The 20,041-nt window shown below is 47.6% G+C and overlaps 1 protein-coding gene across 1 annotated transcript in view; it reads left to right on the top strand.

Moving 5' to 3' along the window:
• The window catches only part of Acss1 (acyl-CoA synthetase short chain family member 1), a 49,632-nt gene extending 30,718 nt beyond the window's left edge, over positions 1-18,914 (top strand). The window contains exons 4-14 of the mRNA XM_032904396.1: positions 495-670; positions 1,057-1,209; positions 6,952-7,099; positions 8,202-8,339; positions 9,357-9,449; positions 10,453-10,565; positions 10,903-11,029; positions 11,703-11,830; positions 11,952-12,015; positions 15,703-15,821; positions 17,222-18,914. Of these exons, the coding sequence (XP_032760287.1) occupies positions 495-670; positions 1,057-1,209; positions 6,952-7,099; positions 8,202-8,339; positions 9,357-9,449; positions 10,453-10,565; positions 10,903-11,029; positions 11,703-11,830; positions 11,952-12,015; positions 15,703-15,821; positions 17,222-17,401 (1,439 nt within the window). The 3' untranslated portion in view covers positions 17,402-18,914. The remainder of the gene's footprint in view (positions 1-494; positions 671-1,056; positions 1,210-6,951; positions 7,100-8,201; positions 8,340-9,356; positions 9,450-10,452; positions 10,566-10,902; positions 11,030-11,702; positions 11,831-11,951; positions 12,016-15,702; positions 15,822-17,221) is intronic.
• Positions 18,915-20,041: the final 1,127 nt, after the last annotated feature.

Below are 20,041 nucleotides of genomic sequence, written 5' to 3'. Positions count from 1 at the left end.
GGCACCCTCTTGGAGACAGAGGTTCTATTCTCTGGACAGTGAAGGGCCTTGGCCTACAGTCATTGGAAGGGATGGTGGTGTGAAAACCTTGAAACTTGGTCTTTATCTCTTCGTGTTTCTCTGCCAAGGTGGTTACAATAGACAATATGTCCATCCCTCACGTGGGAAAAGCTTCTGGGGCAGATGAGGGGAAGAGCCTGACTGGGAAACTGTCTTTATGTTGTTAACTTGTGGCAGGACAGTTTAGTCTCAAGGTAATCTTAATCCCCCACCCCACACCACCTCCAGTCTTCAGAGTTGAGGAAAGATGGGGCATTTATATGTGACACCCAGGCTTCCACAGCAAGCAGACCCTTGCTTTTTTTTTCCTGTTGCTTCTTTTACTTGATTGGACTTCCTCTGCCACATTCTTAGGCCTAGAATATACAGCTCCAAGTCAGGCCAGGCTGCAAAGGCCTAACACTGATCAGATATGTCCGTGTTGTTTCCCTTAGCCAAGTGCAAGGTTGTTATCACCTTCAACCAAGGACTCCGGGGAGGGCGTGTGGTGGAGCTGAAGAAAATAGTGGACGAAGCTGTGAAGAACTGCCCCACAGTGCAGCATGTCCTGGTGGCTCACAGGACGGACACCAAGGTTCCCATGGGGAATCTGGACATCCCCCTTGAGCAGGTGGGTTTACCTCACCTGGTGTCCAGTGTGAGGAGAGATTATTAGTAGATCGCCTGGGTCAGAATTGTTAGGCTCTCAGGCGGGGTTTCTTAAAGGGTCTGCTCCCACTCCCCGTCAACCCCCGCCTCTCCTCACTCCCTGCTGCCCCCATACTCACCAAATGCCTACCTTCTTTGCCTCACCCAGGAAGTGGAGCCCAGAGTTCCGCATATGCTAGTAAGAGCCCAGACATCAGGCTGCCCCACCAGCCACACTCCATCTTTTTGTGTCTCTGCATTTGAAATTAACAGAGAATGTAACTTTAAAAATCCTGACTTCAGCTAGGGAAGTGGTAGTGTCCAGGGCCTTAGTGCCTTGACCTGGTGATGCGTTTCTGTCCCTTCTAGGAGATGGCCAATGAGGCCCCTGTGTGTCCCCCTGAAAGCATGAACAGTGAAGACATGCTTTTCATGCTCTACACGTCTGGGAGCACTGGGACGCCCAAGGGACTCGTTCATACGCAGGCAGGCTATCTGCTGTATGCTGCCACGACGCACAAGGTAGGAACCCAGCGGGAAAGGGTAAAGGACGCCTCTTGCTACGCCTCTGGCAGATTCTGGGTAGGGCAAGGAGGAACCACGGTGATGACTGGGATTTCTGCAGCCTCAGGCTAGTGGTGCAGATGTTTGCTTGTAGCATGCTCAGGAGCAGGCTGCTCTCAGTTATGGCGCAGGAGAGAGCAGGTGTGTGAGACAGAAAGAAGAGTTGGAGTGCATCTGAGCCTGCGGTGGCCCAGCAGCCCCTCTGCTCTCTTCCAACTCCTTCGGGAGGTGTGGGGATGGAGCCCTGGATGGCTCCCTTTCATTTCTGACTTCGTGGGTTCCTGACACATATGTCTTACAACTGCATTACAAAAAGAAAGGATATAAACAGCAGAAACTTACCAGGGCTGGGGTGGTAGAATGCATGCCTACTATGTACAAGGTGCTGGCTTCCATCTCCAGAACTGCAGGAAAACAAACAAATCCAAGCCCGTTGCAGGATATTTGAGCACACCGTGAACCCCGAGATTGTGTTGTTTCCTGGAAAAACCTGTTTCAAGCTGTGATGTGCCTCAGCCCTTAGCACCTCTAGCTGGAACAGAGATATGACCTTAGTGTACACCTTCAGTCCCAAACAATGAAAAGTGACAAATCAGAGAAAGATTTGACAGAATAGGATATGCACAACTCTCACAAGAAGAGAGAGGCAAAAGAGGCTACTGAAGAGAGAGCAGTGCAGAGAAAGAGAGGAGAGTCAGGCAGTTTTACCAGGACAGTTATACAGAGACAGGGGTGCAGAGAAGAGAGGACAAGCTGGATGCACATGAAGACAGAACAAACCAGAGAGTGAGGAGGAGAACGTATTGTATTAGTCTGAGGCCAAGCAGAGCAATGTAGGAGAGGCTGAGAGAAGCCAGGTTGAATCAGTCAGCTTGGAGAGGAGTTGGAGCCAGAGCAGACGAGTTGACCAGCCAGCCAGAGCTCAGAAAGAACTAGAAAGGGTGAGCTTACTCAGCAGCAAGTCTCACAGGCTGAAAACATTCGAGGCCTAGATTGTACGGAGGCTGGGAGCCTCCAGGACTAGGCCTGGGTTAGCAGACGGAGGCAGTGAGTCTTCGATGATGGCAATCACCCCGGTAAAAGTCACATTGCACAAGCCAAACCCTGTCTTGGTATAAAGATGAATACATTCACTATGACATAGTAAGTATTTATTTTCTTCCACTCAGAAGGTCATAGTTCATCCTTTCTGATTTTTACTTTTCTGTTTGGTTGAGTTTTTTTTATTTTATTTAATGTTTTTCATACAATACAGTTCGATTATGCTTTCCCCTTCCCCAACGCTCCTCTCAGATCTTACCTACCTCCCTAACCAACCAACTCTCTTTTCATGTTCTCTCTCTTTAACAAAAACTGAAAATAAAACCGACACACACACACACACACACACACACACACACACACAGAGAGAGAGAGAGAGAGAGAGAGAGAGAGAGAGAGATCACAAACACAAAATCCAAAACAAACAAGTGTAAGAACAATAAGGCAAAAAATGAAAAATCCACAAAAAACACTGATTCCATACTATACCTGTCAACTATACACGGGCACAGGGCCTGCTGTGGAGTAAGGTTGATATTCCCAGTTACATTCCACTGGGAAAAATTGCTTTTCCCCTTGTTAGTGGGTGTCAGATACAGATAACTTCTTTGTTAGGGGTGAGACAGCCTGTGGTGTTTTGAATGGGAATGATGTGTTTGAATACTTGAATACTTACTTCGAAGGGAGTGGTGCTATTAGGAGGTGTGGCCTTGTCGGAGTAAGAATGGCTTTGCTGGAGGAAGTGTGTCACTTTAAGGGGGCACGGTTTGAGGTCTCCAAAGCTCAATCCAGTTACGTTCCTGCTGCCTGCTGATCCAGATGTAGAATCTCAGCTACCTTTCTAGTGCCGTGTCTGCCTGCATGCCACCGTGCTTCCTGCTATGATGGTGATGGTCTAAAGTCCTGAATTCTGGACTGTAAGCCAGCCCCAGTTAAATGGTTTCCTTTATAACAGTTGTTGTGTTGTTTCTTCACAGCAATAAAACCATGCTGTGGCATGCTGCCCACCATCTCTGGGAGTTCATTTGAGCATTAGTCTTGTGTCTAGAGTCATCTATCCCCCTGAATATATATGTCCATCTATCTCTCTATATATCTCTCTATCTGTCTCTCTCTCTCTCTCTCTCTCTGTCTATCTGTGTGTAAAATCTTATTCTGTCTTAACCCAGACTGATCTCCTGCTTCAGCTTCTTTAAAGCTGGGATTATAGGCATATATCACCAACTTCCCACTGACCCCGAAAAGAAAAGAAAAAATATTTGTGAGTCTTCAAAACAATTAGTGCTACTCATTTCAAAAGCAAAAGTAAAATTAAACACTTTTTATAAAGAAATTTGAATTAGTGAGTGGAAATTGCAGTGGGCTACCCTTTAGGCACATTAAATGACAGATCATGCTTCCAATATAGAAAGAAAGTGTTGATGGGTAGAAGACTATGATTTAACATGGGTCCCTGGTTATCCCAGAGAGTGGCTGACACTTCCTAGGTAGGGCTGAGTTTCTAGGTTCCATTGGTGGGCTGGATGCTCCATTCCTAAAGCTGAACTTGGCTATGACTAGTGACCACAGATCTGGAAACCCAGGTCTCAGTGAGCAGGGCTTAGACATTGTTCTGGCTAATGGCAACTTTCCTTGGCTTGGTCTCTTCTATCATGAGGCCAGAGTTCCAGCCAGGCTTCCAGAGAGAGCCTTGAGTCCCAGAAAAATCTTGGCTGGTGTCTCACTCACTGTTTAATTGCTGTGAAGAGACACCATAACCAAGGCAACTCTTATAAAAGAAAACATTTAATTGGGTGCTTGCTTACATTTTCAGAGAACAGTCCACAATCATCATGGTGGCACATAGGCAGATATTGTGCTGAGAAGTAACTGAGAATTCTTCATCCAGACCTGTAGGCGGGGAGGGGGCAGAGAGGGAGAGGCAGAGGGTGGGGGAGGGGTGCAGGGCCTGCCATGGACTTTTGAAACCTCAAGGCTAGCCCCAGTGGTTACTAAGCATTCTCATTCAAATTACCACATTCCACTCCCTGGTCCCTGTAGGCTTGCAGTCATATCATAATAGGAAATGTATTCAGTTCAACTTCAAAAGTCTCCATAATCTATCACAGTCTTAACTCTGTTTTAAAGTCCAAAGTCTCTGAAACTCATTCTCTTAATCATAATCAAAATAAAAAAGTAGATGACATAGTTCCAACGTACAATAACATAGAATGTAATTAGCATTCTGAAAGGGGGTAAAGGGGTTATAGTGAGGAAATGCTGGAGGAAAGCAGTACCCCAGCAGGGCAAATTCCAAATTCTGCATCTCTATGTCTGATGTCAAAGTGCTTTCCAGATCTCCATCTCCTTTCAGCATTGAGGACTGCAACACACTTCTCTCTCTTGGGCTGGTTCCACTCCTTGTTAGCAGCTCTCCTTGGCAGTATTCCATGTCTGGTGATTCCAACACCTGGGTGCTCTAACACAATCTGGGCCTCACTTTCACAGCTTCATATAATGGGACTCCATTCAGGGAAACGCCGACATATCCCTGGCCTCAGAAGCTTTCCTTAGCTGGGGGGAGATTCCCCAACTCCTTTCTTGTATCCTTGACTCTAAAGCCAGCATTGTGTGAGTGGCTGAAGCTGACAAATTCTGCTGCTCACTGAAGCTGGAACTTGTCCTCTTCTTTTAATTACATTTGTATCTGCTTTCTGTAGTTTCCAAAGATGGTTCCCTTTGCTGCTTAATTCCTTTATACAAGTGGGAAGCTTATCTGCGTGGGCTCTTGCCCTGAGGTTACCACTCTTTTGCATTTAGCGTCAGGCTTTTCTTTCAGCTTTGTATCTCCTCGAGTACAGGACTTGGCTTGGACATGACCGTTCCTGGTGCTTTATCTCCTCAAACCATGCATTTCTTATTTCCCTTTGTTTAGCTCCTTTTCATAATACATCTACACGAGGGTGGTTAATAACCACACAATAAAGTCAGTCTTGAAATCTCCTCTGCCAGAGCAACTCTTCAACTTAGCCTTGGGGAGACAAGGATTGAAGGCAGCCACTTTTCACCAAAATATTGGTGAATGGTCACTAGGCCACTTACTAATATTCTTCCCTTCTGAAACTTCTTGAGCTGGGCCCCTGCAGTTCAAGCAACCTTCAGCAATGTCTTCCATGCTCCTACTAGAATGTCTCATTAAAGTCTGCTTTTTCTAGTCCAAAGCCCCAAAGTCTTCAATATTCCTCCAACAAACAGCATGGTCAGGCCTGTCATAGTAGTATCCAAGTCCCTGGTCCCAATTTCTATCTTAGTCACTGTTCTGTAATTGTAAAGAGACACCATGACTGAGGCAATTCGTGTGTGTGTGTGTGTGTGTGTGTGTGTGTGTGTGTGTGTAAAAGTAGTAGAAACTGGGGGACTTCCTAACCAAAGATTAAAATAGTTTTTTTTTGAGGCAGGGTCTTCCTATGTAGTCTTGGCTGCCTGGAACTTGCTATGTAGAGCAGACTGACCTCAAACACATAGCACCTTGTCTGCCTCTGCTTTCCAAGTATAAGTATCTAAAGCTGTGTGCCACCATACCAGCAAAACTCTTTTTTTTCTTTTTTTTCTGGAGCTGGGGACCGAACCCAGGGCCTTGTGGTTGCTAGGCAAGCGCTCTACCACTGAGCTAAATCCCCAACCCCAAAACTCTTTTTTAAAAAATACACAAATCCTACCAAATTCCAATCTGCGTTTCAATAAATTACTATAGAATGATACCACTTTGATGAAGAAGTGGAATGTTTATTCGTCTTGCAGAAGCCCTTTCTATAGCCCTATTTTTCCATAATGTGATATATCACTGTCCCACGTTCCTTTCAAGGTTCACCCCAAAGCATAACCCTAGACATAGTATTTTTGCTCATCACAATATCTGGATGTGTTCTTTACCTTGTGGGTTCCCTTTTATCCCTTTCTTTTCCTTAGACTTTGTCTTCTGTCAGTTAGTCATTTGTCACTGGGCCCCTAATCTTTGTTTTCTTCTAATGGCCAACAGGATCCCAAGTTGTCCCTTCAGCAAGGGGAAGCAGGTGTCCCTTGCAGGCTTATAGCAGCTGATGGTGCTCAAATGGTGTTTGCATTTGATTTTTAGAATGTTTAAAGTTTTAGAATGTTAAAAAAACAGTGGTATAAGGTAGTTCAGAAAAATGCCAGACTTCTTTTTTCTTTTCTTGATGCTACGGACTAAACTTGGGGTTTTGTGTATGAGAAGACTGAGCTCTACTGCCAAGGCACATACCTACTTCAAGTTGCCACACCTTAATTGTATAATGAGATAAAATGGCACCACCAGTGCATACCTGTCAGAACATGGGCTGTCTTTAGCTCACAGATGAACTCCAGAGCAAACTTTATTCTGTAGCTCAGCATTATTTGCCTTGCTATCATTCCCTGGGCTCATGTACCATATACAGTTTGATACTTGTAATGGCCACATGGTCACTGTCTGTGTTTGTGGCTCTGTCTTCTGCTGGACTATGTGAGAAACCTCTGCAGCCGTCCTTCACCTTCCCCCTGACAGCTGTGGTGGCTGTCACAGTTACAGACTGCCGTGCAAATGACTGTGTCTTACTGGTGGGTAGGAAAAGGGGGACTTGGGGAAGACAAGTTCTTGAGCGTCCTCTCCTGTATCCGTAGCTCGTGTTTGACTACCATCCAGGTGATGTCTTTGGTTGTGTGGCTGACATCGGTTGGATCACAGGACACAGCTATGTGGTGTATGGACCCCTCTGCAATGGAGCTACCACGGTCCTTTTTGAGAGCACCCCAGTTTACCCTGATGCTGGTGAGGACCAAGAACTCTGGTGAGGCCAGCTCTAGGTAGTAGGGGAGGGATCTCAAGGTTGGATGAAAGCATTACAGAAGCCTGGAGACTTGTATCTGTCAAGGGGACAGTTCTTGTGTCCCATTGGCCAGATGCCAGGTGGACACTGGAGATGCTAAGCTTTGAGCCCTGCTAGATGAACTGGAACTTACTTTCATGTGCAGAAACATCAGAGGGCGTTTGATCAGGAGGAATCTTATCTCAAAACTGCCCATTTCATGTTTCCTGTCCCTATATTGGTAGCTGCCTGCCGAGATCCACTACTTCAGCATCCTCTATCTCATATCTAGGGCCATTCCTTTTGTCTACATGCGCCCTTTCTCAAAGCCTAGCCCAGCCAGCCATTTTCCTACCATCCTCTGTCCCACCGCCCAAGCTTCAAGACCATACATGGCTTGTAGCTACCCTTGTTAAACTGCACCACTTTGAGGACATACCTTATCCTCTGCTGTCTTTCTGTGTTTCTCTCACATAATACAGTTTCCCCAAAGATTTACTTTAGCGCAGTCAAATCATTGCTGGTCTTGCCCTAACATGCCACAGGGCTGGGGTGTGAACTTTTTCTTTGCTCCCTCTTAGCCCCCTCAGCCCGACTCAAGGAAGCTCAATACAGTGATAGCTTAAGAAGAGCTTCATGGAATAGTGTGAACTGTGGAGTTTCTCAGTATTAGGTGTGTGCTTTCTGGGCACATGGATGCACATATACCAGTAGCTATGTTGTTACCAAGGGAAGATGAGTCATTACTTTAGGGACCATTTAATAACTCCTGATCAAGGTTCCATGTCACTTTTTAAAACTTGCAGCTATAATATCTGAAGCTGATCCCTGGCTAGCTCACGTGGAACACCTCACGTGATGCTGTCATCCAAGGTTGGGTGTAGAAGCTTCTGCATGACACCTTGTAATTAGGGAGTTCTCTGGGACCCCTTTCTTCAAGGATGGCATAGGCTTCCTTTCTATGATCACATGCACAGACCCAGCCCTCAAAACTCTGAGCTTGGCTTGCATGTGTAAAATAGATCATGCTTGCCGGGCTATCTGACTGACTGTGACTCTTTGTAGGTCGTTACTGGGAGACAGTACAGAGACTAAAGATCAACCAGTTCTATGGTGCCCCGACAGCTGTCCGACTGCTGCTGAAGTACGGGGATGCCTGGGTGAAAAAGTATGACCGCTCCTCCCTGCGCACACTGGGGTCAGGTGAGCGCAGTGCTGTGCAGCTTAGCATGGCCCTGGGGTTCTGTTAGGCAGTGCTAAACTGCATAGTTATACTAAACAGGGCGGGGCGGGGGCACTCCACTGTTTCAACAGTATTTGCTCGAAACTGATGAGCAAGGGCTGTGTGCCAGCTCTGGGGGCTTTCCTGACAGACACCGTGAAGTCAGGCCACAGAATGCTAGGGCAGAGCACCTCTTTCAGAGGCTTAAGAGCCAGTGAAGCATACAGATGCCAAGGAGCCATGTTGATAAAGGCTTTCTTTCATACACAACACAGGTGACCATTGCCTATATCAACTATGGAAGAATATGGAGTAGAAAGCAGAGTAGGATATAGAAGACTCTCTCCAGCCAGCCCTGTCTCACTCACTGTGGGAGTTCTCTCAGTGTGGGTCGTTATGTTCTGAGCTTCATGTAGGTGGGGCCATAAAATCTGTTGTTGTGGGTAGCAGTGGCTTGCTTATTTTCATAGCTGTATAGTATTCCACTGCATAGATATGCCACAGTGTACCCATTCTGCCCTTAAAGGCAGTCTCTTTCTGGCAGTGATGAGCAACCTGGCATGGGCTCATCTGTGTACATGTGCAAATGACTGTGTCCATTCTCTGTCAGGTCTACTCACAGTCATTTAGCTTTAACAGGTTCTGCCCCTGACAACTGTCCGAAATAGTTGTATGAAATGCTTGCTCTCTTGAATACTACAGCAAAGGCACCACACTTGCTCCTCAGAAACCTGGTGCCAGATTTCCGTCCTGCACTATGGGTGGTCGTCTCCTGTTTCCCCATGGTTTTGACCTTTTCTTTTTTTCTTTTGAGCTGTCGGACTGCATGCAGTCATCATAATGTGCATTACTTTGACTGGGACATGGGAACACAGACCTTTTCCAGGTCCTCTGGTGTAGCCTTTGGGAAGATCGCTGAACTGTTCCTCCCTAATAGTTTATTCCTTTTTGTTTCTTTGAAGCCTGTTCATTTCCCTTTTGCTTCTTTGTGGTTTCAGTGGGAGAGCCCATCAACCATGAGGCCTGGGAGTGGCTCCACAAAGTGGTGGGTGATGGTAGATGTACACTGGTGGACACTTGGTGGCAGACGGGTGAGTGTCCCTGATGGGGAGTTGTCACAGGCCTGAGGACTAACCTGGGACTGGAGGGGCTTGTGCATCCCTAGCACCAGGGTTTGTGCTCTCCAAAGGGACTGTGGTGATGCTCACGAGGCCCATGTCCCTTCGAAATGCAGTTGCATAGAAGGTTCCAGAGTACAGCCTGGCTGCTGTAGGGGGACGAATAACACCCTCCTGAGCCTCAGTTTCATGTGTGTCTTACAGCCTCTGTGTGAGCTCCAGAGTGAGGAGGAAATGAGGTGACAAACTAGGGCCAGTGGCCTGACAAGTCCCCAGGGCTCATTCTCATTTACAGGCAGAAGCCCTTTCCTTGCTTGTTTGCTTCCCTTTTAATTTTGGTGCAGTGCTGGGACTCAGCCCAGAGCCTCATACACGCTCAATAGTTTTCCACCTCAACACCACCCCTTTCTGGACACAGACACTTCTGAGGAGGACATGTCCGTTTGCAGGAGAAGGAAGTTTTTTTACCCCCCTGTGGCATTTTTGTTTTGGTTTGTCCTTATTTTAAAAAATATATCTGACTCCTTGGGATGTTCAGGGAAAGAGGCCACCACTGTTGACAGCCTTATGTTGCAAGTGGCCAGCATGACACAGGTTCAAGTAACATCTCTGGTCCGTGCTGGAAGACACAGTGTGCCTCGTGAAACACTGCCACACATGCTGATTGGTTCAGTGCCAGAGAAATGACCACACCAGCTTCACTATTCATTGGTCTCAGCTGCCGGAAGTCTATTTCTTCCATCTTCCTGTGCAAGTAGGAGGCTTTTCACCTTTCCCTACTTCAAACATAGGCCCAACCCAGGGAGGGCCTATTGGACAGAGGGTAGGACCCATACCCATCTGCCAAATGCAGAACTCAGGGCTCTGCTTGTGTCCACAGTGGAGGAGACAACAGGCCAAGACTAGATGGGCACATTGTTGAATATATCTGTCCCGAGCTCCCAGGTCAATTGGTGTCTCTTCATTCTTCCTGCAGAAACTGGAGGCATCTGCATTGCACCGCGGCCCTCAGAAGATGGGGCAGAGATCCTCCCAGGCATGGCCATGAGGCCGTTTTTTGGCATTGTCCCTGTACTCTTGGATGAGAAGGTATGAGGGGTCTTGCAAAGGTTGTCCCCTGCACATAATGCCTTGCTCTGCATCTGGCAAGCCTTCCACTCCCCTGATTTCTGTCCCTTGCTAAGATGCAGGGTCTAGTCCTTGGAGTAAAGGCCAGGTCCTCACACATGCCCTGCAGCCCTTTCTTAAATAACACTGCTAATGACTGCTGCAAGTCATGGCCCTCTTCAGACTTTGTCAGGAGGAAACCTCTGGACAATTCTATTCAGTGCTTCATATTTTTGCCTCAGGTCAAGCTGATAGTCAACTCGTTGCCTTCCTCCCAGAGCTGGCCAGGTCTCTCATGAATGTCTCCCTCCATCTGTAGGGCAATGTTGTGGAGGGTGGTGATGTCTCTGGGGCCCTGTGTATTTCCCAAGCTTGGCCAGGCATGGCAAGGACCATCTATGGTGACCACCAGAGGTTCGTAGATGCCTACTTCAGAACATACCCAGGTGAGCAGCTCGGGGAGATTCTCCGTGGATTCCTGGAATCATTGTTTCTGTAGATAGGGGACCTGGCTAAATTCATGGCAGCTGAGTATGATGTCATGGCTCTGTGAAAGTGAGTGGCTCTGCACCCTCCCTTTACTTCCCAGGCCTTCCTTATCTTGGCTGGGAGATCGGGCTGGCATGCCGAGCCTTTGTAGGGACCTGGATGAACATGAGTATATCCTTGGCTCCGGCCTGGGGTGGGCATTGTGGTAGATACCGGGGAAAAACGAGTGGTGAGACCTGCTCGGGAAGCTGTCACAGAGGCTGGGTGTTCTCACGGTTAATGATCCCATTCTTCTCACGTTTCTTTTGGGTCATGGGTTGGAAGTTTGTGTGACTGCCAACATCTCTGCTGTACTGGAAGTAGCAAAGTCCGGTCTCAAGGTTTCAGCTGCCTTCCATCTTTATGAGCATCCCCGCTGTGCTACTGTCTGTTTTCTGCTTTCCGGACAGTCTCGACATCATTCCTAGGACGTAGTCTCAGTGTCACTTGCCCTCTCACTAGAACACAGCCTGGGACCCCCTAGCGAGGTGTTTATGCGTTAGTTGCTGGAGGGAGATAACAGGTCAGGAACTCAGCCTGCGAAGGGGCCTGGCTCAGAGTCCCTGGCCCTGATGCCCCGCTATGGTGTAGGCTACTACTTCACTGGAGATGGAGCTCACCGGACAGAGGGTGGCTATTACCAGATCACAGGGCGCATGGATGATGTCATCAACATCAGTGGTCATCGCCTGGGGACTGCAGAGATTGAGGACGCAATGGTAAGCCCAGCCTGCTTTTACTTTGCCCGGTACTCAAACAATGCCTCTGTTGATCTCAGAGTCAGGATGCGAACGTACACCCCAAGTCATCTCAGGTCCTTTTGTCCTCTGTTCTGCACAGGCTGACCATCCCGCTGTCCCAGAAACTGCTGTCATTGGGTACCCTCATGACATCAAAGGAGAAGGTGAGTGTCTCCTCTTTTCTTTATAGTGGAGGTTCATGCCCAACAGGGTGCCCCAATAGAAAGACATCAGGATACAGCGATGGGGCCTTATGGGGTATTCTATTGCCTTCCAGGTGAGAGCACCGATCTAGGTAAATATTAAGTCTAAGCTATGAAATGCCCAGATTCGTTGACCTTTAAGGCTATTCAGTCATAGGAAGTCATGATATATTCGGCTACTGGCTGAGCCTGGGAAGTCTCTGTTTCAGGGTCTCTGACTGGGGTTCTCTCTCTCTCTCTCTCTCTCTCTCTCTCTCTCTCTCTCTCTCACACACACACACACACACACACACACACATCCTCTTGCCCACCCACCCGCTTTGTTTCAGCACGCAGGCCAGCTCTGTAGCTGCTAAGCCTGTGTACTGGGATATATGCTCTGGAGCAGGTTGTGTGTTGCCCTGAGTTGCTGGGGAAACTTGACATTCCACAGCATATTGACATGGTAAGGGACAGCAGGGTAAATTATCAGAATGCTCTTAAATCAATGATATCTTTCAAAAAAAATTTTTCCCCTGGAGCTGGCTGATTCCCAAGTGGCTGTGTCTAGAAAGGACACTTGAGTGTTGCAGTGGCAGACCCTGTGGCCTGGTGTGACATGGCCATATTCTAAACATGTGTGAGGTCATTTCTGCACAAAAATGTATTTCTGTATGCCCTGTGAAGTTGCCTGGGATTGAGCCTTCTCTCTCCTCTTAGGGACATTCTGTGTTACAGCTTGCTCCAAGTGTCGCCTGACTCTTGTCCACACGTATGTGCTGCTATTCTCGTACTTCATCAAAAATTTAACCTTTTTCATATACCAGCTAGAAAGCAAGTCCTCAAACATGCTAAGCATGCGGTCTGCTACTGAGCTCCACCACACCCCTTAGAGACTGCCTTTTCTTTCCTTTTCATATTTTTATTTAATGTCTGTGGATGTTTTGCCTGCATGTATATCTGTGCACCACATGTGCACAGATGGGGGCACTGGATCTCCTGGGACTGAATTTATGGATGGTAATTAGCTGCCATGTAAGTACTGGGAATAAGACCTCTGTCCTCTGGAAGAGTAGCCAGTGTTCTTAACTGACAAGCCATCTCTCCAGCCCCATCAGATACTATCTTTGAACTGACTTGTTGCAAAATTTAAACATCAATTAAGTGCTTTTAAAACAACATCCGTCGTTACCATAGATCCAATGTGTTGATGTGGCAGTGGCTTTGCTCTTGGGACAAAGGCATGTGGGAGAGCTGTTTGGGACACCCTCCATCAGAAGTAATGTCTAGATATCATCAGGACAGGAGGTGGGTAGCAGTAGGAACAGTTCCTTATGGGTAAATGTGAAGATCCCTCATTTGGGTAGGGACCTGGACTCCCTTTTTGGGTCCCTGCATTTGGTATCTCCGTGATCTAAGTATCTGCAGTGCTCTGGTGTGCTCTTAGAATCTGGAAACTGTGAAGGTTCAGTGTGCCTAAGTTTCAAGACAGTGCCAACACTTCAGTCCTAAACCCGAGAGGGCAAGGAATTGCTGAACAAGGCCTGTGACGTCGGGCACCTTCTGACTTGTCCTTGGGGGTTATCAGTCCTTAGATGAACCCTAGATAAATAGGAGCAAGGTCGAAGATCTGCCCTGCAGCGGGGTAGCTTTAGAGGGTGTAGGCTGTATGTTAGGTTGTGCTCTGCCTCAGCTGTTCAGCCGCCATGTGGGTTCCCACTGTGGTGCCTGACGCTTGGCATTCTCTCTGGGTCCCCTGGCCTCTTGGTACTCCAGAGGAAGCTCTCAGCATCAGATATTCCCAACCCTTCAGTGCCTGCAGGACTGGGAGGGAAATTTACATACAGCGAGATGCTACTGGCTTCTAGCAGATCTGTGACTCGTGAATAACCCAGTCACAGTTCTTGGTTACTGTCGCTTTTGGAGTTTGTCCCCACTTCCTCTGAGCCCTGGTGGGTCTAGTTTGACTAGGACCTGAATACTGTGGGCTTTGGCTAGCTTTTAGTCCTGCTGGTTTGTGACCATTTGGACCTTGCACTTCTCGGGCTCTTAACTTGCTCCTCCACCGCCCTTCATCCCTGCCTCTGGAATCAGTAATCCAGGTTTGTCTTCACAGTCACGTCAGCTGCCAAGGTGAAACAATGTAGTTCTTTCCTCTGAAGATCTCACAACCTGACGGGGTGGTGAACCGTTCTGTAGACCAAATATTATAACGTACGGACAGAGTAAGAGAAATTGTCGAAGAGCATGTGCTAACCAAGCTTGCCTTTGAGGGATGAATGGAGTTTGTCAGGTGACCATGGGGAAGCCTGTCTAGTAGCAGCTTAGTTCACTACATACAGATTGTACCTCGGGCAGGAAATCATTTGTCAACACATTTAACAAGCACCTCCCATACTCAGGGCATGGTTTTAGGTGCTGGAGACAGGCCAAGGATTGTAAAGTAGGTGAAGCCATCATGGAGTCACTGGATGGGACGTTCAGGGAACAGAAAGGAGAGACAGACAGTGAACATGGTCCGTGAGGATGCTACACAGTGTGGTGGATTCCAGAAGCTCAGGAGAAGGCTAAGTTTGGAAGACAGGAACAGACAAACAGTATGATTAGATTTTTTGTGTGGTAGCAGGGGCTGTGGTCCTTTCTGGACCTTGCCAGGATACTGGAAAATGTCACCTAGCGTTTGCACTGATCTATGCACTCACCTTGCAGCCTGGCAGAACTTTCTTCCATGGTGGAGCTTTCAAGGTTGAAGTTTGATACTGTTGAACACATTGCCCCCAGCACACTTAACCAGCAGTTGACATATGGCCATGTAATGTGGGAGACAGAGACAGAGAGAGACAGAGACAGAGACAGAGAGACAGAGAGAGACAGAGGAGAGTGACAGAGACAGAGAGACAGAGAGAGAGAGGGAGAGAGAGAGAGAGAGAGAGAGAGAGAGAGAGAGAGAGAGAGAGAGAGAGAGAATGATTGTATAGTGCCTATCCGTGTGAAAACCAGAGGTCAAAATCAAATGTCTTGCTCAGTTATCCTCCACTGAATTTTTATGACATGGGCTCTCACTGAACCTGAAGCTCACTGATTGGCTAGGCTGTCCAGCCAGCCAGCTCCAGGAGCCCTCCTATTCCTACCTCCCCAGTGCTAGGATTACAGGCATGTATCACCACGCATGCCTGCTTTTTAACCCAAGTGCAAGGGATCTGAATTCAGGTTATTGTCCTTATGTGGCCCCTTCTTTACTGATTAAGCTATCTCCCCAGCTTCAGGGGACAGCATTTTTAAGGAAAAAAAAAAGCCATGTATTCACTAGTATGCTGATACACAATCTTGTGTCTATTTCCAGGCAGCCCATGTCATGCATTCTTTCACAGCTGAGGGAACAGAACGTTAAGTCACATGTCCCAGGTCACACACAGCCATCAGCACTGCAGCTGTGTCATGCTCTCAACCACGCATGACCACCCATGCGGGACACTGGCAGAATGGCTGTTGGCTTTGCTTTCGTTTCCTGTGTAGGACATGCTCTTTCAGGGTTGCAGTAGCTGAAACCAGTGGCTACTATGTAACCATCTCAGGATTTAGAAACCCTCTGGGTTTACAGCAGCTGGAGGTAGGGGATTCAAGACAGACTCAGGACCTAGCACTCCCCAGTCTTTGTTCTCCTTTCAGCTGCATTTGCCTTCATTGTGCTGAAAGATGACGTCCGTGATGCAAACGTGGTGGTAAATGAGCTCAAGTTGGCAGTGGCCACCAAGATCGCCAAGTATGCTGTGCCTGACCAGATCCTGGTGAGTCAACTCCACCTCAGGGGGAGAGCGTCACTATCTTTTAAGTCTCTGCTGTCCACGAATGTCAAGCAATGTTGAACTTTTACAAGTAAGGGGTTCCTTTTATGCCAACATCAAAACTGTCCTTAGTGGTTTGGGTTTTCCTGAGACAGGGAAGGTCTGTGCATTTGAAGTTTGCAGCAGACCCCTGTGTAGGACACAGTCCTAGGCAAGGCTAGACCCTTGAAGGATGACTGCTGGTATAAGACTGAATGGTAAGGAGAATAGAAATTTTATATTTTCTTTTTGTGATGTTAGGTATGTGTTTGCTTTCTATCTTGGAGGCAAAGTGCTTGAGACGTTAACTTAAATGATGGGAAGGCTTTATTTTGGTTCATGGTTACAGTTTTTGGTTGGTGAGCTGGGCTGTATTTTTGGCCCGTTAGCAACACTGTTTATCTTGGTGGCAAGCATGTAGCAAACAAAGCTGCTTAAATCACGGTAGCCCAGGAGGAGGGAGGACCAGGGATCCTAATGTGTCCTTCAAGGGCCAGCCCCGAATGACCTTTCTTGCTTTGATCAGACCCAACCTCCTAAAAGTTCCACTGTCTCCCAACAGCACCGCAGACTGGTGACCATTCCCTTATCATAGTCTTGGGAGAGTATCTAAGATTCAGATCATAACAGAGTTGAGCCCAGGCTTCTGAATGCTGAGTTTGAACTCTACTACTAAGCTGTGCCTCAGCCAAACTACAGACTTTAAAGATTTGAGAGACACGGAGTTCTCCAGGCTCATGTGGTTTTTGAACATGTTACCCATTTCCTGCAAGGAGTCATTTTCTGTGGGAAGGCATGGGCCACTCTTGAGTCTCTTCAGATTATTTTCTTCTTTGCTGATACCTCTCCACAATGATTTCTGGGTTTGGAATCCTCTGAGGCAGGAAGGGTCCTTCACCCCTTCATATTGCTCACAGTGCTGGCCTACCAGCTGAGCTTGTAACATTAACTATCTCCAGAGAGGGCTTCAATATCCAGCAAGTATTGTCATCTCCCCATGACCGCCCTCCCCCACACACACCCCTTCCAAACATAGCTCTTAAAGTATCAGACTGTACAACAAAATTTTCTCCTTTTACCCAACTAAGTCCCCGGCTTGGACTGAGAAGGAAACCACTTAAGTATTGTGATAGACAAAACAGGCCCATCGGTCAACAAAGCTTGGTCACAGGTTAGATCCTGCCCTTTGGGTTGATTTCAGCTTCAGGGTCAGTTTGCAGGGGGATTACCACCTTGCTTGGTTCCTATATCGGGCAGAGTTGCTTTGTAGTCCTCTGTGGGGAGTGTCTGCCTCCACAGGACTCTCAGTGCAGACACAAGTCAGAGGGTGCTCTCCGGATCCTAACGCTCTTCATCTTTGCCAGGTGGTGAAGCGTCTCCCCAAAACCAGATCAGGGAAGGTGATGAGAAGGCTGCTGAGGAAGATCATCACCAGCAGGGGGCAGGATCTAGGGGACACCACTACCCTGGAGGACCCCAGTGTCATCACGGAGATCATGAGTGCCTTTAGAGAGTACGAAGAGCAGCGGGCTGCCACCAACTAAGAGGTGCACCTCTGTGTTGCCCAGACAAAGCCGCACAGGACCCCTGGTCACCCTCAGGGAAAGGAGCTTCAAAGCTGGCTTGTTTCATCTGAACACACGACCCATGTACTGCCCTATTTGCAGCTGAAGCCCCTCTTTCTTTCTCCTGGGGCCTCGAGCGCTGCCTCTGGAAGGGGAGGCCTTTGTCCTACTTCTGGTTTCCAGAATTAAGTCATAATTGGAACTAAACCAGCACGGGGTAACCAGAGGTCTTAGCTCCAGAACTGTCATGTTTTCTCCAGATGTGTCTAGATACTAAACACAGAATATTTTATTTTTTTGTACTTTTTCTATTTGGGGAGAGTAACAGAACATTTGGGTATAATGTGAACATTTAGTTTTGCATGTGCGCGTGGGTACACACACACACACACACACACACACACACACACACACACACACACACTGTGGGAAAATATTCTTGCCTCCCCAGGGATGAGGATAACAGAATGTGCTTTTTTAAAAAAATTATCATTCAGTGTGCTTGAAATTCAAACCAGAGATGTTTGTGCCTCTGCCACATAACTGTCCCGATCCTACTAATCCAAGTCGCCCTATCCACCTCCTGTGTCTATTTCATATTTGGTTCACTTGGTTTATTTTGTGATAGAACAGACTGGACAATTCTTATATTTACGTTTCGCACCTTAGGGATTGCACTCAGGGCCTCCTGCACACTAGGCAAGCGCTCTACCTCTGAGCTACACACCAGCACCTCTAATCCCCAAGAGACGGAGTGAATGTCCTCTCCTTTACTTGTGAAATCGTTTGGGTTCGCTTCTCTAAGCTGTGATCTGGAAGGAGCTTCTTTCCCCGGGGAATATGACCTCCTAGGAGGTCATATTGCTTCAAACGTGCGGTTGTTCATGGCAGCCGGTGAAAACTCAGGTGTCTTACGAAGGCTCTGGTCCCATCGGGGCTCTTGAAGACCCTGCCTGCCCTTTCTCTTGTGATTGGGGCAACAAAAGCCACTGTGGTCCAATGACGACACTTGGTGCTCTTGAGCGAGTTCTCTCTCGATGTGCCTTAAGTCCTCTGGACACTGGTGAGTGACACAAACCGTGAAGTCTGGAAAGCGTATTCTGTAGCTTGGTTGTGGCTAAGCATGGGAGGGCTTGAAGGGGTGGCAGCTCTGTGAGCAGGGCCCCTGGGGGCAGGGGAAGATGGTTCTGGCTGGTCCACAGAACTCAGCTCTGTGGGTGTTCCTTAGTTACTGCACACCTACTGTCTGTCCTGACTTCTTGGGTAATGGGGTAAATATTCTGATACTCCCGGGAGGTGGAGTGGTTGTAGTATGCACAAATATTAATAGTCCTTTGTTACAGTCAGCGGTAAAGAGCCATGAGACGGATTTCCTTGGCTGACTACAGTTACTGTGCCCTTTAGGGAATGGCCTAGGTTTCCAGGTTACTGATAGAACCTATCAGAATGATTTATAGAAAAATTCAAATAAAACTTTATTTTGTTCAGTGTCTTTTTATGGGGGTGTTTTTGGTTGATGTTGTTCTATTTTGTTTCTTCCTGGTTTCAGGGACTAAATTAGGGCCTCTTGAATGCTAGGTTAGACCTCAGACCTCTACCTGCCCCCTCCCCATGGCCTGCCACCTTGTCTTTTTGAGACAACGTCTCTCACTGGGCTTAGGACTCACCAAGTGACTAGTCTGGCTGGTCAGTGAGCCCCACAGAGCCTATCTCCATTTCCCCAGTGCTGGGGTTACAAGTGAACACTTGCCTGTTCTATTCATGCCTGCCTCTTTCCCCTGGGTTCTGAGGCTAGAACTCAGGTCTCATGCTTGCAAGGCAAACAACCTTAGCAATTCAAGCTATCATGGTGCTTCTTCTGGAAAAGCCACCTTTTCTGCAGGGACACTATCTCCTGACCTTGTTAAGTGGCTGCGGGCTTGAGGCTATGATGCTCATTTCCTAGGACCCAGCCTAAGTAACGAGCTCAGGTATGCTCATGATGGTGTCAGGGATCACATGGGAAACACAAAGATACCACGGGAGTGGACTATTATCTACCACTTGCTTGATAAGAAAGGGTGTGGCCTGTCAGAAGAAGACCAAGGACCCAGGGATTAGTGAAGGCCTTAGAAAGCTACCTGCCCATTTCTCTTTCGGACTTCCCTCGGTGTCTAGGTTTTTGTTTCATTGATATTTTGGACAAGGAACCAAGTTTTTGTTACTCTAATGCAGAGAGAAGAACAGTCTGCTGGTGGAGATGGGTAAGTGGTAAGTGCTTGCTGCCAAGCGTAACGATCTGAGTTCAGTCTCTGACCTCTTGTGTGCTGTCTGTGTGCTGCACACACAGATGAGGCAGATACACACATACACATACACAAATGGACAAATGAATGGCAAAACACATGGCAATGAAGTGGCTATCGCTTATGCCTGGATTGTCACACTTACATGAAAGGCAATCACAAGAAATGCGGGGGAACGTCCACCCCTGGTATACCCAGGAACTGATGAGAAAGAGGTCCATCGGTTTCTCCAATTCCTTAAGATCTGATTGGCCACAACACACAGGGGTTAGCTTGAGGTGTGGAGTCTGCTGAGAGCTAATGTTCTGTACTGTTACCATCCTAACCTTACCCA

This window comes from Rattus rattus, chromosome 5, assembly GCF_011064425.1.
Source record: "Rattus rattus isolate New Zealand chromosome 5, Rrattus_CSIRO_v1, whole genome shotgun sequence".
In the NCBI taxonomy this organism is placed as follows: Eukaryota; Metazoa; Chordata; class Mammalia; order Rodentia; family Muridae; genus Rattus; species Rattus rattus.
Note: the sequence above shows the minus strand (reverse complement) of the source record. Positions and strands in the feature narration are given on the sequence as shown.